This window comes from Alosa pseudoharengus, unplaced genomic scaffold (genome assembly GCF_046254945.1).
Source record: "Alosa pseudoharengus isolate Yale_2024_CS ecotype anadromous, Long Island Sound unplaced genomic scaffold, YU_APseudo_1.1 YU_APseudo_1.1_scf_6, whole genome shotgun sequence".
Lineage (NCBI taxonomy): Eukaryota > Metazoa > Chordata > Actinopteri > Clupeiformes > Clupeidae > Alosa > Alosa pseudoharengus.
Window position 1 is genome coordinate 21910434 of NW_027468848.1, and position 17316 is coordinate 21927749.

A 17316-nucleotide genomic window follows, 5' to 3' on the forward strand; every position below is an offset into this window, starting at 1 on the left:
TCTGCGAGACACTCTGGCAATGAGCAATGATGCACGTTACTTTTACCCCTTGCATCCCAGGGAACCAATCAAATCAGCTTATGTGATATATGCGGGCCAGAGGCAAGCTAAACTGATGACGATAGTGCTGCAATGTTGGAGGTCAGTAAACATTAGTCGTAGTGTTATCCAATTGCGTCGAAGTCCAGAATCATTCAGAGTAAACATTGGTCTAGTCTAGTGTTATCCAATTGCATGCAGTGAGATTTTCAAATGCATGCTTGGTGCTGCCCTTCGAGTTGAGCCATTACATTGCTCGTGGCCAGACCAGATTCTAGATTACCAGGGTCTGGATTTTCCAGGCTAAATTCAAATAGTGGTCTACTTAGATTTTTGCCATGACATTTGATTCAAAGAACTGAACTTAAACGGTACTGAGAGATTCATACAATCACCATACCTTTCCATTTATTTACAACAGAAAATGAGATATATCTAAAAATAAAATAAAATTTTCAACAACATTCATTTGAACTAATTAATTTAGTGAAATGGATACTTAAGTATGAAGTCCATTTTCCATACTTGTAATACTGTAATGTAGTTGTATTCGTTGTGTACAGCTTTTTTTATTTGTTTATGGGGAAAGGAGATGACCAAATGGGTATTCCAAGTACGTGGTTGAGTGACAAACTAAACTAGTGGGTAAGTTAACTCTTAGTAAGGGGTAAACCTCCTAATAGAAGAGCTGTATGGCTTCATTCTCCTTACAAAACAATGCCATAGGGCCCTTTTTGTAGGAGCTTTACCGATTACTCTGAGTTAACTTATCCAGTTTTGTCACTAAACCACATACTTGGAATACAGGGTACTAAAATGTGACAAATGTGAATTTTCATTTTAGTAAACTGCCCTTAAAATGTCCTAATCCATTTTTTTAATTAATGTAAAAATAGTACTATTCATTTTTTGTAAATTCTTTAAGAATACAAACTCAAAATATATATATAAAATCCATTCATTCCTTGCTTGTTCTCCATACAAAAATACAAGACAGCTAATTTCAAGAAACCAAGAAAAGGAGGACTCAGGATAGGAAGCTCTCCACAGATTCAAGCAGTTCAGACGAACAGTCATACTGTTGCATGTCCAACACCAGCTCACCCAAGTCGCTCAACTGCAACTCAGGCTTATCGTCCAAATACAAGGCCTCCTCAGTCAGGCTGTTCTCTGATGTGGGGCTGATGATGATGCGGGGTATGCCGTAACATGGCCGGAAGTAACACTTTGGGTCCAGGGCAGTGCTCCGGTGGAGTTCCTGATCACGATGGCCGTCCTTGTCAAGGGTTGAGTTGCCCGTCTGAGGCTCCGTGGAGGCAACAAGCAGCGGGACAGTCGCCATGTTCAATGTGCCCGTCACCAGGCCATGATCACAGAGACTCAGAGACCCTGTGATGGTGGTCTTCTCCTGTGGATAACAGCAAAGGGGTTTCAAAGTGATATCAAAAAGTAGAGAGGAGAAGGCAAGTGCTGTGTTGGGTCAACAAAATATTTTAAAAAGATCAGGTGCTCTTCGAGCGCGGACAACAAAAGTTATAAGGCAAAATGTGACTGTCTTGTATGTAGGCTTAAGATGTAGACTCTGAGGCAGTCAAAAAATCCGAGGCACACCGATCAAATATAAATCCTTTATTCTAATGGATACGCTTACGCGTATGAACTCCTAAGCTTCTTCATCAAAAGTGAATATGTTGTAGGCTACTATACATCTAAGACTCCTGGAGATGAATTGTATAATGATTTTAAAATGCAATAGTTACTTTAACCCTTCCTAAATTTATCATTTACCCCTTCTCAGGGTAAAGAATACATACATGCAGTACATGGACTATATACTGTACAAATACACACACACACTCATAAACATGCTTACTTTTTCCACAGTGGCCTGGGAGTGGTGTTTGATCTTGTGCCGTTTGACTGATTTGTTGTGGTCTTTGAGCAGGGGAAAGGAACACAAACTTCTGAAGGAGTCTGTTTTGCGGGACATCACATCCAGTTCTACATCGCCCCTCTTCTCGGACTGCAGTACATGAACCTAAAGGGGGGAAAAGATGTGTAACATATGTGGTTAGTTACACATCCATTCCACTATTATATAAGGTGCCATATACGCGGCAAGGAATTAAAAAAGGCCTATACAACCAAACAAAAGTTTATAACTTCTGTAAAAGCCATGTTGAAATGTTTAGTTCATCAGATACTGTACATGATTTTAATGAGATTCCAAACAGGATAGAGGCCAGCCAATCAACTCCTAGTGTCCTGCTTCCACAGGGCTTTAGAATAATAAAGGAGGACACAAGTCCACCAAAATATGTAAGCTTGTTTTCACTTGGCACACTGACTTCCTCTGCAACTCCTCCTACGTCTGTGAACTCCAACCTTAGAGTGTTATGTCCTCACCTGAACCAGACCCACAGTTAACAATCTAGGGAGAACTTTCTTCCTTTATAAAACATGAAGCAAAAAAATGCTTTCAAATGTTCTTTACTTCATAAAAAAAATGTCTTGCATCCAAACCATTCCATCAAATTTAATTACGAATCACTGTCCTATTTTTAATAAGTCAATTGTTCTATTCAAGACACAAGCAATACAAGGCAAAGCTGTTGTATTTGGGCCTGAGTGCCAACATACTGTAGCACTTGACAAACATACAGCTGTACAGTACCACATCGCTACAGGACGTGGCTGAGGTTGAGTTGGAGGACACGGCATGGAGTTTAGCCTTGCAGACAGACGACTGTCTGCTGAACCCAGTGTTGTGGACGGACGTCTCGCTGTTGGTGGACGACAAGCAGTCCTTCTTTTTCTTCTGTGAAAGGCAGGCAAGACAGGGCACCTTCTCCGCTAAGGTATTCCTGTGAATGAAATGTAATGAAATAGACAGTAAATCATCCTATTCTGAGATGGTTTAACCCCAAATGTTTTTATTAGCATTTTTATAGGTAATGTGTTTTGTTTTTGCAATATGTCTTTTTCACCTGTATTTGGTGTGAATGATAGCATAGATGAACGGGTTGTATATTGTGGATGCCTTTGCTATGACTGCAGGTACTGTTTTGGAATAGGGAGTCAGCTTGTGGGCATACCTAAGGCAGGAAGACAGAGAGAGAAGCAGAATGCACCACCAAAAGTCGCGCCATCACATCATGGGTTAGATAAGGATTCAAATCAGTGCAACAGCTCCACACGAGCCAGATGTCAGTTTCTATCTAGTTCAGCATTATCTATGATAAGTTGTGTATCAGAGATGTGTCACAGAGCTAGATGCACTGAAACGGTCCATTAGTAGACACCAAGAGAGAGAGAGAGAGAGAGATTAAATGTTGTGTAATCACTGTGGACATCATTGTAACAGCTAAAACACATTGCTAAAACTTACTGTTACTATAATGTTTTGCACCAAAAGGATTAAAATGAATGTTTTTAGGCTTGCAATAGCTCACAAGACAAGTCAGCCATTTATTTGTCACTGGAATCATTTAAATTGGATCAAATAAGCAATCCTGAATCCTGATTCATACAATGCTATTTGTAACTCTTGATATGTAAATTAACATGAAAAACTGATAAACAAACCTAATTTCCAGTACAACAGTCAATTTTATTATAATTGTGGTCATGTAAATATTAATTTAATTCGAAGTCTTCTATTTCATTCTAATCTGCAAATCTGAAAACATGTTTTTGTCACTAAACATATGTAATATTAGCCTGATGTGAAAACACATCACAACAGTGCAACTGAACTCATGAATGGAATATGTTGCAAGTTGAGGGATTATATGTTTGCAGATGAGGCAGTGTGTTCAGCCCTCCACAAGAGCTGAAGGACAAGCAGGTTTTACTTATGTGGAGCTCACTACTTAGATGAGGCGGGGAGAGAATTACTCTCTTGACCCAACACTAATCCCGCACTCGAGGCAACGGGCCTCAGCTCAGAGCATTTCGTTCTGACTAGAGATATAGGCAGAGATCGTGCATTAAATCCAGTGTTGCTCAAAGCGAACAGCTCTTCCAGACTGAAATAAGGTCAGGCAGCATATCCATTAGTGTAAATCGATAGATTCTAAAAAGTGTCCTAAGCAAGAGATTAGCCCAATAATAGCTGCAGCCATAATGTTCAAAATTAACAAATAAGAACACAAATCGAACAGTGAAACAGTGTGGAACCTAATGAGTTTCTATTGCTGTTGAATGACTTAGTCTGCCCCACCAAAAAAGCAACATCAGGGACAGAGAGTACTGTAGACCCCCTCCAGCCCCATGCAAAAGATTTGGTTTAGTCACATAATGGCGTCAGCTTGATTGCATTAGTCACAGTCACACAGCCATGTTTCATTTGTCCCCTCGTACCTTTAACCTCTAGCTCCTTTCTGACGTATGAAAAATACGTAACTCACAATCTATCAAACCTGAATCTAATAGAATTGAAGCTTTCCAAGAGTATATTAATAGTAGACACAACTGTTCCTTCCACATAACAGCACAGCATCTCACAACAAATCCAATAAAGTTTATCTGACAACTGTGACATTTTAGTCTGCATAATATGAAGGTGCTTACATACATGTCTTCAATTATACCATTTCAGCAATAGTGAAAGTGTGCCCTTCTAGTTAGGATGCCCTGAGATCCATCTAAGGTGCCCACCAAACACCAAAGAGGGCCGAGAGGTGTTTTGTATGTGCGCCAACACAGCTTGTCCCAAATGCGGACGGACAGGTGGGGGAGTCAGCAGAGGTCCACTCACCCTGCCCAGGAGATGAGCGTGACACAGGCGTAGGGGGACCAGGACAGCACATACACGATGATGACCACAAACGCAATCTTGGCCAGCCGCCACTCGTTACGCATAGACTGCTGCTGAATACTGGATTTCCCCATCCTCTCCAAGTCCCTGCATCAGAGCAAATGACATGAAAGCACTGATGAAGACAACTGCACAGAACTATCTATCTATCTATCTATCTATCTATCTATCTATCTATGTCTGTCTGTCTGTCTGTCTGTCTGTCAAGCAATGTATATACTTATACTATATACAGACATCTTGACTTACTTACTTTCTTACTGACTTCCTTCCCTTACTTCCTTATTGTTTGCTTACTTATTCATTACTTTTATTCATAGTCTGAGAGTCCCTGTGATGCATAGTGAGACATGACTGTGAAATGCCTTCAGCTGACCTGCCGGCGTTGCGGATGGCGAAGAACATGAAGAGATAGCAGTAAAGGATGACCCCCAGGGGGATGAAGAACACAAAGCAACAGAGCATCATGGTGTAGCTCCTGTTGCCCACGGAGAAGGTGGTGTAGTCCCAGGTGCAGGTGGTCATCAGTCCCTCTGGGATGTAGGAACCTGCCAAGGACAACAGCAGCCTCAGGTCTCACTCGCTACTCACACTCTTCTATTCCACTGCTCAGCCAATGTGTCATGTTAAAGCTGCAGTTGGCAAGTCTGACAGATTGAGGGGACTTTGAATGTTTACAACTCTCATGCCCCTCTCCCACTACCACCGAGCACCCTTTCATCGAGTTTGTGCTCGTCAGTGCGCACCAGACTGTGATTGACAGTCAGATCTCACATCCCTACTCTGATTGGACCAGAAGAACTAAGAGCTGTGGATTTTTTGCAAAACAAATAACAGGCTCTAGGTGGAGGTAGAACTGCATGTTTTTTTCTAAATGATTTATGTTGTTCTGTCAGAGCATAGTGTCGGTGTCAGCGAATATGATCAAAAAAATCTTGCCAACTGCAGCTTTAATGCAATAGTTATGTTGTAAGCATTTACATTGGGGAATAAAAGGGGTTCAGCTTCAAGTTTCCTTAGTGTGGCTTATTTGAATGATACTAGTTCGCAATCTAGTACTCGTCAATATTAACTAACTAGTCAGTAAGAAGTGTACTACTAACATACTTCACTAACTATACAGTGAGGTTGAGTAGACTTAATAAACTGTAACTACACTGTTAATATCATACTAAAATGACTTACTCCAGCCAACAAGTGGGGCCAGACTCCAACCCAGTGAGTAGAGCCAGACCAGCACTATGGCCAGTGTGGTCCTGCGTTTGGAGTTCCACTGCATGGCCTGCAGAGGGTTGGTGATGACCAGGTAGCGGTCGATAGAGATGGCCAACAGGTTTATCATAGAAGTGATGCCAAACAGGGCCCCACAGAAGGCATACACCTTACAGCCTGGGGAAAATAGCCACAAGTCAGACACAAGTGAGTGTGTATGTATGTCCAAATTAAAGTTATGCATACAAATGCACTGCACAGAAAACACCATTAGAGTGTACCAATGTATCCAATCAAACCATCCAAAATATTCTCATTTTTTTTGGTTAGACTAATCCACCATTGCTCCCAAATGTCCCCACACTTGAAATCTTATCATGTTGGTCTTTGTCAACTACTTGGCAAAGGGATAAACCAAGTTTTACTTAATCCAATCAGTGAGGTCTGAGGAGAAAAAAAAACACACAAAAATGGAAGTTACCTGTTTCCCCAAACACCCACTTAGTGTTGAGAGAGTTGATGAAGAAGATGGGTGCCTGGGTGAAGGCCATGAGGAAGTCACTCACGGCCAGATTGACGATGAAGTAGTTAGGCAGACTCCTCAGCTTCTTATTGCTGACAAAGGCAAACAAGTTTGGTGTTCAACAGAGTTTCACCAAAGCCTTTATAATATCTGTATATAATCTATCTATCTATCTAAGTATAAGTATAAGTATATATACTCTTTTGATCCCGTGAGGGAAATTTGGTCTCTGCATTTATCCCAATCCGTGAATTAGTGAAACACACTGCACACACAGTGAGGTGAAGCACACACTAATCCCGGCGCAGTGAGCTGCCTGCAACAACGGCGCTCGGGGAGCAGTGAGGGTTAGGTGCCTTGCTCAAGGGCACTTCAGGGCAACCCTCTGGTTACAAGTCCGAAGCGCTAATCAGTAGGCCACGGCTGCCCCATCTATCTATCTATCTATCTATCTATCTATCTATCTATCTATCTATCTATCTATCTATCTATCTATCTACTGTATCTATCTATCTATCTATCTACTGTATCTATCTATCAATATTATAGACCTGCCCTCATTCCACTTTTAGAAACCATTAACCCTGCCCACTATCTGTGGATTTACACAAAATCCCATGAGCATGTTTGATTGATAGGTCGATCCTCTATAAAAAAAAATGTGATTACATTTGTGTAGGGGAGATTACATGCATAACCTATGTATGTCTGAGCCCTTGGGGATCTACAAATTAGTAATGGTAGATTGCAGTGATTCAGTATGGAGCAGGTGTTTGGACAGATCCATCAAGAAAATGCCATACCGCTGTCTGTACCATATATGGACACATCCCATAAGTGAAAATAGGTCAGTAAGAAGTTCATGTCATTTTTCACACTCTAGATATTTTCCCACTAATTCCTGATACTTTCTCAGAACAGCTATAATGTATATTACATGATTATGGCTTTGGCCCTTACATGGATTTTATTACATTTCCATCCTCTCCTTATGCAGTCACCAATAACCCACTTCTCTATTTACTTACGCACATAGCCTACAACGTCATCAACCTTGGAGTTCATTTGTAAAATTAAATGATTCATTACGTAATTCATTACGCAGTTTTTCTCAGTCGCTTTGGTACATTTCTCAGATCAGAATTGAAACTCTCAAAACTACCTGTTCAATCTTCACATCATTGTGTCACTTGTGCTCATCAAAAAAGCAGTTTCTTATTTCTTTGAACAAGTTGCAAATGCTTTGGTACATACAAGCAAATGATTATGTACAATTATCTGTTGTTTCCTACATTATCAATTGCTTATGTGATGATCAAAATGTATTATAATGGGCCTCTGTTGAATAGTCTCACCCCCCACAACATTTAGGCATTAGTTCATAGCATACAGTTTTTCTCAGTCGCTTTGGTGCTATTCTCACATCACTATTAACATTTGCACAGCAGTTAGTGCATTTCTCAAAACAATCAGTGCAAACTGCAAAACCTAGTGGATGACCTGCAAAAGCACGTCACTTGCTCAAAATGGATAGTCCATTCCTCAAAAGCACGTATTCATGTCAATGAAACTGTCAGTGTCATCAAAATGAGAAGTCTTGACACCATCGTTTATGAACAAGATAGTCAAATGGCTTTGTCATGTTTTCATTATGACAATTCTCTCAGTGTTTTCCAATGCAAAAAAAGGGCAGAACTCGGTGACACTACCTGAACATGCTCAAGACAGCACTATACACTACTTGTACAGCCATTTGAAAACTACAGTAAAGTTACACATTGCTGTAGTTAGTGGAGTAAGTGAGTACAAGACACTGAATACGTACATTTTTACTGCAATTTTATTGCAATTCTACAGCATTGTGACAGAATTTGATAACTAGTTCAACAATTTTGTATGTAATGACTCAAGCAATGAAATGAAGACTATTAGTTTTATAGGGAACGACTATTCAGTATCCATAAGTATAGTTCATTTTGACTGACATGACATAAGCAAATGGTAATGTTAAAAAACAGCAGAGAATTGTATGAAAGCAACTGATACATGTCCAAAAGCATTTGCAATTTGTTCAGAGGAAGGAGAATTTGCTACTATGATGTGCACAAATTACTAAATGTTGTGGAGGTTGAACTAATAGTTATGAGAATTTTCATTCTGATCTGCAAAAAGCACCAAAGCGACTGGGAAAAACTGTAAGTCTTTACATGCAAAATGGTTGAACAAGTTGTCATAATATGTTGTTGTGATGTGGATGAGAATTTGTGGCCCAACAGACAGGAATGTCAGGAGGTGTAGGAAGACTGCACTGTAATTCCTACAGCACTGTATAGTTTTTCCCTAAGGAGATTGTCCTGTTTCACATTTCTTTTTTTTTCTTTTCTTTTTTTTCTTTGTGCTATGCAGTGCTGTCTTTTCCTTTCTGTATCGCAATGATATGGTCTGTCCACAAATTACAATGCAAACAGTACAGTAAAAGTGTACATTTGAATCTTGTCCAGTCTCTTGCAATCAAACTCCCACATACACTGAGGTGTAATCTACAATTTACAAAAATTGTCATCAAAACTTTAGCCATAGTTTACATCAGAGCATCCCTCCAGAGTACACTGTTATCGACAACATGACTAAGCAATTTGACTGTCTTATCCGTACACAATGACACAAGGACTTGTCATTCCGATGGCACTGACATGTTCATTGACACAGATATTTCTTTTTGAGAGATGAACTAAGGATTTTGAAGGTGGCTAAGGAAGAGACTGCAGGTAATCCATGGTGTTTTGCTATTTGTATTCATTGTTTTGAGAAATGCACTTACTGTTTTGCAAATGTTGAGGATGATTTGAGAAATGTACAAAAGCGACTGAGAAAAACTGTAAAATCATTCTGTCATTCTGTTTCAGCTGACTAAATTATTTCTTGAGTAGTAGTGTTCAAACACTGAAATGAAACAAAAATTTGACACAAAATGTGTCTGAATTTAAAGGACAATCCACACGTTCTGCTTAACACAAGAACATGACCTATTTTCTGGATACAATTAAATGTAATACCATTAAAGAGAACCCAAGAGATAATCCCCGGACAGTCATCCTAAACAATCAAAAAGCTTTTATGAATTTGTCATCATACTGTATGTTACAGAAAAGTCACATCACTGTGAATTTTTATGTCATGCCATACCTGATATGATTTTTATCCTGAAGATTTGAAGATTGTCTTTTACATATCAATTTCAGAATAAGGATGCCTTTTTCAGGCTTCTAGTAACAAGTTATGACTGTTCACAAGGCACATAAGGAAGAGTGAGTTTGTTGATTGCCTAAAATTACTTTGCCTAAAATTACTTTCCTCAAACCACACAGAACTACTTACTCTGAGTACGTAGCATCCCTCTACTCTATTTTTGAGACTGTTTTTCCATTAGTATACTCAACATACAGAGAGCGTTCCTCACCTTCCACATCTTTGCATTCAAGAGTTCACACATTTGAAGAGCGTAACAAATAGCAACAGGCTATATGCAAACAATGAGAGAAATGGACTGGCTGAGGTTGCCAGTGTAGTGAGAAAAAGAGACAGAGGTCTCAGAGGAGACTGAGCCTGCAGAAAGATCTGAACAGCCCGGCTCAGACACACACACACACACACACACACACACACACACACACACGAAGAGTGGTCCTAAGCTTTTAAATCTGATGATACTCATCTGCAACTTTGACAGCATCCGTATCAGTGCTACAGTAGGTGGTGCCAAATTCAAAGAAATTAATTTCACTTTGTGTGTAATCGCATTGTGTTAAAGCAAGATAAAAGTAGCAGAGCCACACTGTCATGGATTACAACAAGGGCAAATGTAAACATGAATATGACATAAAAGAAAAAGAAATAACAGATCCTATACAATCCTATACTTAAAATAGTTACAGTAAAAACGTTACTCAACTTTTCAACCGTCTCAAATGTGCAAATGTCTAGATGTGCTTCTAGACAGGCCCACTGTGTCAAACAAGATTATGCACCATAATGTGTACATCTGGCTAACACACTGACAGGGATGGCACAAGACACCGTAATACAGCAATGCAGAATGCTAAGCACTAATAAGTGTTCCTCATAAAGCTGGAATATTGACAGTCCATTCAATACTAAAGTACAGTACATTCAAGTCTTCTACGACAGCCATAAAAAAAAAAAACATTTAAATGCAAACATGAAATATTTATATAACTAAATATGAAACTCATTATTATTATTATTATTATTATTATTATTATTATTATTATTATTACCAACAAATACTACCACTACAATAGTTATTACCAAAGCTAGTGATAAAATCAAACAGTTTTTTACCAATGAATCCAATAATGTGATGTGAACAGCAGCACTCTTCCAACTCTCCCAGTAGCCTACCTGTAGAAAGCGAATATCACCAGAGCATTGCCCGTCATTCCCAGAGTTCCGATGACCACAATGAAGAAGGCCACAATGTAGTGCACATGGACAGGGATGTCCACCTTCTTAAAGAAACTGTGGGGCTCCTCCATGTCCTCCACCTGTCCTCCACCATACAAGAGAAAACATCAGACCTCCATGGTCAACGATGCCTCTCTCTTCTTCTCAGGGCAGCAATCTGATCTCTGTCTCTCTCTCCCTGCCCCCCCCCCCCCCCCCCGCCTCTCTCTCTCTCTCTCTCTCTCTCTCGCTCTCTCTCACACACACACACACACACTCCCTCCTTCTCTCTTCTTCTATCTCTCTCTATGCATTTCCTCTCTCTCTCTCGGTCTCTCTCCCTCTCTCTCTTTTCCTGCCTGCCCACTCCACCCACACTGCAACATGTGTCGCTTGACTCTAAAGGCTTATGTAAGAGTCATGATGTCCACCAGCGGAGAGGCTGGGCCAGAGACAGACTGCGGGCGACCTACTTGCATGCAACTGTGATCCATGTGCGCTCGCCTCCCTTGTCCATGTGTTACATGGCACTCCACTGCTCTCATCAGACACCAGACACCCCCCCACACACACCCCCCACACACACCCCCCCCCCACACACACACACACCATAACTTTTTTTTACAGTAGGCGCCAGAGGAATGGCAAGATTAAGATGATGTTATAACTTTTGACATGAGAGGCATTAATCAGGTGTGTGTGTGTGTGTGTGTGTGTGTGTGTGTGTGTGTGTGTGTGTGTGTGTGTGTGTGTGTGTGTGTGTGTGTGTGTGTGTGTGTGTGTGTGCGCGCGTGTGTGTGTGTGTGTGTGTGTGTGTGTGTGTGTGTGCTTGTACTTGTCTTTATTCTTTATATACTCATAGCTTATCTGTGCCCTGTGACACATATTCTGATGGCAACTAGCAAAGATCTTACAGCGGAGCGCTCTAGAATCTTTGGCACCCTTGATTGCCACCAACTCTGCATCTTTGTCTCTGCTGATGACAACATCTCTCACTATCTAACCAATTCATCACATCAGCCAAAGAGGGAGGAAACAGCCATCAGCTAACACCATGGACAAGACACGCCGTGCCATGTAAATCCTCTCTGTGCCATTATGTTCAATCACTCAATCAGGAGACGAGAGAGAGGAGACCAGAGTGTCAGTAGCTCAGCACGAGGGTGTTCTCCACTCTCCATGGAAACAACCCCCTTCCCTTCCCTTCTCTGGGGGCCTCGTTCAGTGTTACTGAGTCACTAAGTGAGGGGTAGGAGGGTGTGTGTGTGTGTGTGTGTGTGTGTGTGATTGGGTGGGGTGGTGGTTGTGTTACGGGTAGGAGGGGAGAGGATGGTGCTCTGTGAATGTGCCCAGTGTCCCGGTGAAGAGAACCTGGACCGTGTCAGCAGTGTGTCGACCATAATCCTGTGAACATCACTTTGATGGCTTCGGACCACAAAGTCTGGACTCTGGAGAAACACTGCACTAGAGGGAGATAGAGAAGAGAAAGAGAAAGAGAGAGAGAGAGAGAGAGAGAGAGAGAGAGAGAGAGAGAGAGAGAGAGATACACACACTGCTAGTTCAGCACTCAGGTCGGAGCATAGAGCAGCCCTGCTTCAAAGCATAGGCCAACTGCGTTGTCTAGACCTCACTTGGATCATGGAACATTTACCAGTGTCCACATCAGTGATTCACAATGGGATTTATTGACCCAACAACAATGAGGGCTTTAAGGTCATATGTACTAAAGAAAACCGATGCCCGATTGATTGCAAAGACATGCCCTACTGTTTAGCCTACAACTAGACTGCTTAGTAAAAGGCCTCTGTGTTGTATTCACCAAGCTTTTTAGAACCCATGTTTAAATGGCATCATGATGGGATTAAGATTTAAATTTGTGATGCAAATATTCCAGTCTGTCTTCAAAATACAAAAGCAGATATTTGCACATTTGTGCTGTCTTCAGAATTGAATGAGATTTGTTTGGATGTTGGATATTCTACCCTGATGTTTATAAAAATGAGAGTCTGCAGATTTGCCCTCCAAATCTGCTTTTTGATTTGTAACACATGATTGGGGAGACCTTATAGTTGGCAGTTCTAAGTCTTTCCAGGAATGTTTTTGTAGATGCCTAATACTCTAAAGGGGTCTGTTTCTAAGAATCAGCATCAGGCCAGCTTTACGTGGAATATGAAAGGTATAAAATAACCTCATGATATCATTAATACGCACCATAACACAAACCCAAAATGCGCACCATGAAAACAAAACAATTGGCAAATTTGTTTCTGACAGAGGCGGACAGAGTACACAGCTTCATTACTTGAGTAAAAGTACAGATACCCTTTGCTAAATTTTACTCAAGTACAAGTAAAAGTACAACAGTCAGATGTCTACTTAAGTAAAAGTACAGAAGTACTTGTTTTTAAAAGTACTTGAGTATCAAGAGTACAAGAGTAGCCTACATTTTCTAAATATTGCATTACTACTGCCACAGTGCTTACATTTATGTACAGAAACGTCCTACATGGAGTTATGAAAAATGTTAGTGTTTATACCTTGGAGAATGTAAAATGAATTGGAAGTAAAATCAAGTCATTTTCATCTTTTTACCATGTTGCCAGGGATGGGCAGTATTTCTAATACATGTATTTCAAATACAAAATACTATTTTGTAATTGAAACACTTGAAACTTGTTCAGAAAATTGAAATAGTCTGGCGAGGTGGGGCCACAGGTTGGCACATTCCCAGGATGGACCTACTGCGTCTTCATCCATTGTTTCGTCCATGGTCTGACCATGGAGTTGACTTTGCCGGAAAGCTGAAGGTGATTGCTGATAGGCTGTCCCAATCAGTGGCACCTGCACAATCCAATCACGTTTGAGAGGGAAACAACAAATTGAGGGTTTCTGAGATTTTTCTTTTTTCCTTTTTTTTTTTAGAAGTAGTAATGGGTACTCACAGATGGATAGAAATGTAGCGGAGTAAAGAGTACAATATTTGCCTCTCAAATGTACTTGAGTAAAGTCATGAGTACTCCCCAAAAATGATATTCGAGTAAAGTACAGATCCCTCAAAATTGTACTCAAGTACTGTACTCAAGTAAATGTACTCCGTTACTGTCCGGCTCTGGTTTCTGACCAAAAATAAATGTGCAAGATGTCAGCAACATCAAGCTGGAATTTAAATTATTGAACTGAATTCCATTAGCAAACACTATCTAAACAAAATGTCAAACAATATTTCAGAAATGTTTGAAAACCTGATGATGTCTATAATTCCCTTCTAATGGCGTTTCTTTTAGCTAACATTACACATGTCTCTCCTGAGAGCCAGTGGTGAGTCTCTGTCGGGTGAATATGAGGTTTGAACATGAGGGATTATCCCTGATTTAGTCTAATCCCTTCATGTTGTTTTAAGATGCAAGGAGAACAGCATGGCATAGAAAAAAAGATATAATCCCATTAATTGTATTGACTGGCTATAAGATAACAGAGTCTCAAAATGACAACAAAAAAATATTTTTTTAACACTTGTCACACAAGAGACAACTTTTCTCACACCGATCCCGAAAACCTCACTTTAGCATCACAGTGATGTGATCTACACGAGGGAGGCTGTTGGGTTGGGACTTAGGTTTTTAGGTTTTTAACAGAAGCCTTCTCTTACTGTAAAAGCACCTAGTACTTTTGCAAGGAAATTGAACTAAATTGACATAACCATTCAACTGTGCACAGTGGCATGACAGAAGTAAGCAGGTTACACTGTGTGTGTGTGTGTGTGTGTGTGTGTGTGTGTGTATGAGAGAGAGAGAGAGAGAGAGAGAGAGAGAGAGAGAGAGAGAAGAGAGAGATAATTCAATTCTATTTTCAATTTTGTTCATTTCTATAGTGCCAATATACACTGAAATTGTGACAAGGCACTTTACAGAACCTGAGCCTGACCCCCACCAAGCAAGCACTATAGCTACAGTAGCCAGAACTAAACTCCCTTTTACCAGGAAGTAACCTTGAGCAGAGCCCAGCTCATAAGGGGGGACCCATCAGCTAAGAGACAAGCGTGCATAATCAAGTTGTCACTGCATTCGACACATTGGGCTGGGTTTGAATATTTAATGCATCCAATATAAACACCCTTCTGGAAAGAACAATGACCCAGAGCACTGCCAATTATGTAAGACCAATTAAGGAGAGGCAGTCACACTGTAACGTGTGCAACTGCTGCAAATGAAACATTATTTCATGGCAAATTTCAAGCAGTTCACTGCACTACGTTACTACATTAAACCTTGTGCATGTCACAAAAAAATCATCTGATTTGGTGGGCAACTGCATGGGAAAAAAAACTTCAATTGAAAAAATAAATTTCACATTGATTTAAATCTTTTAGTATGTCATAGCCTTTCCTCTTTCTCCCTCAAACAAATCCCACGTGTGATGTGACAGCTAGCCTGCCTCTACTGTAGGCCTATGTTAGTATGTGCTCTTAATCTTTCATTAGTTTATTGGTTTTCCGCAGGACAGATTTTCCAAGAAAAAAATGTCTTTGGGACAGAAAGCTTGCCAAATTCTTATTCCAATGGGAATGGTCTGCACGCTTTGATGCCACCAGAACTCACTTCAATAATGTGATGAAATATAAGCTTAGTATGCTTTTGCTACTCACAAAGAAAACATAGTTCAGCACTCTCTTAATCTTTTGTTTCTTGGGATTATTCTCGTTTCAGGTCAAGTTGCATGCATTTTTCTTTTTAGGTCGGACAAATAGTTGTGATTACAAACTGATCCTTCACTCCAGTTAATCTTTTGCCCAACAATGCAAACCCCGTCCTGTCATGACTAAAAGAACGACGTCATGACGGCACCTTGGTATTACATAAAGATTATCCACGGCTGAGATCTGTGATTCAGCACTGCAGTTTATCAGCCAGGCATTTCAACAGCAGACAGACATCATCCCACGGCTCTCTTGTGCAGAACGATCTCCCAACTGACGTGCAAATGATCGAACAACAAATGTGCAACTGTGCACACGGCTGTGGGGTTTGTAGACTTCCAAGTCTCTGAAGCCTGACCCAATCAATCACAGTTATCAAGGTTATCACTGGCATAACAGTTCGCCACCTGGAGTATGACCCCATGTCTCAGTGCATGCCAAATGCACATCATGAAGTTGAGGGTTTTAGATGGCATGTTGTAGATATTGTATTGGACTGCCCTGTGCCTCCATGCCCTGGGTGTTGCTGTTGCTGGTTAGCGTGTGAGCGGAAGCCCTCTGTGCTGCAGGCCCACTGGGTCCTGGGCATGGATAGACTGTACTTATCGACCTGTGCTCCTGATATTATAGGGGGAACCACAGCGGGGCCCATTCACTTTGAATTAATATACGGTGGCCAACCGACCAATCCTGATATGCGGAGCACTACGCAGACTTTCTCACAGTCTTCAGGAGTTAGTAAATGCTTTCCGTGCTTACAGAGGCATAGCTGGTTTGAGTGGTTATGTGTTTTCAGCTGACACATTGTTTCTACACTGGCATGTAATAGATTGATTTGCTAAGGAGGCTGCTCCCTGTATCACAAAACAAAATAAACCACAAAACCTTGTGATGAGAGGAAGTAATTCATTTTTGAACACAAGCCACGCTCTCTGGCAGAGAAAAACAGGCTTTTTCCAGTGGCAAGGCAGACAATGAAAACAGGGATGAATTGCTCCCACAAATAAAGATAGTTCTCTACCGAAAAAAAATTGCAAATTCAACACTCAATAAAAAAGTGGAAAATCTTGTTATAATTATAATAATATTATTACATTGAGAACAGAAACATCACACAAGGGAGGGTAAGGAAATGATAGCTTTGTGGTCATGAGATATCCTTTCATTTCCACAGCTGTTAGCCTATGAACACTTAACAATGAAGACTTTGAAACAGATACAGAGAAAAGAACAGGGATCTAAAACACAAAGACTGTTGCATTCAGAGAATTCCATTTGTATAAAAGAAAAGAAAATTCTAGAATGACCATTCCACAGACTTCTCTCACCTATCTCTCATGTCTACATCATTTTCCCTCCAGAAACATCGCTACATTTCAAAATGTTTCTCCCTTTTTCTTAATTTATTACAGACATACAAAAAATAAATTAATCAACATAAATATAATACATCCCAAGAAACCGTTCCTCATAGTTCTGATTTCTCTTCTGCAAGAGGAGGCAGTGAATGCTTCAGCTGGTCCTGTGCTGAATGCTAGTTTGTTTGTATGTGGTTTTGGCCCT

General features: G+C 40.5%; 1 protein-coding gene across 1 annotated transcript; it reads right to left on the minus strand.

The window, feature by feature from the left end:
• Positions 1 to 3022: 3022 nt before the first annotated feature.
• opn4xb (opsin 4xb) lies at positions 3023 to 11149 on the minus strand. The gene is made up of 6 exons (XM_076269727.1): positions 11016 to 11149; positions 6552 to 6685; positions 6044 to 6247; positions 5235 to 5406; positions 4799 to 4945; positions 3023 to 3134 (listed from the first exon to the last, which is right to left on the minus strand). The coding sequence occupies exons 1-6, from the start codon at positions 11147 to 11149 to the stop codon at positions 3023 to 3025; spliced, it is 903 nt and encodes a 300-aa protein (XP_076125842.1).
• Positions 11150 to 17316: the final 6167 nt, after the last annotated feature.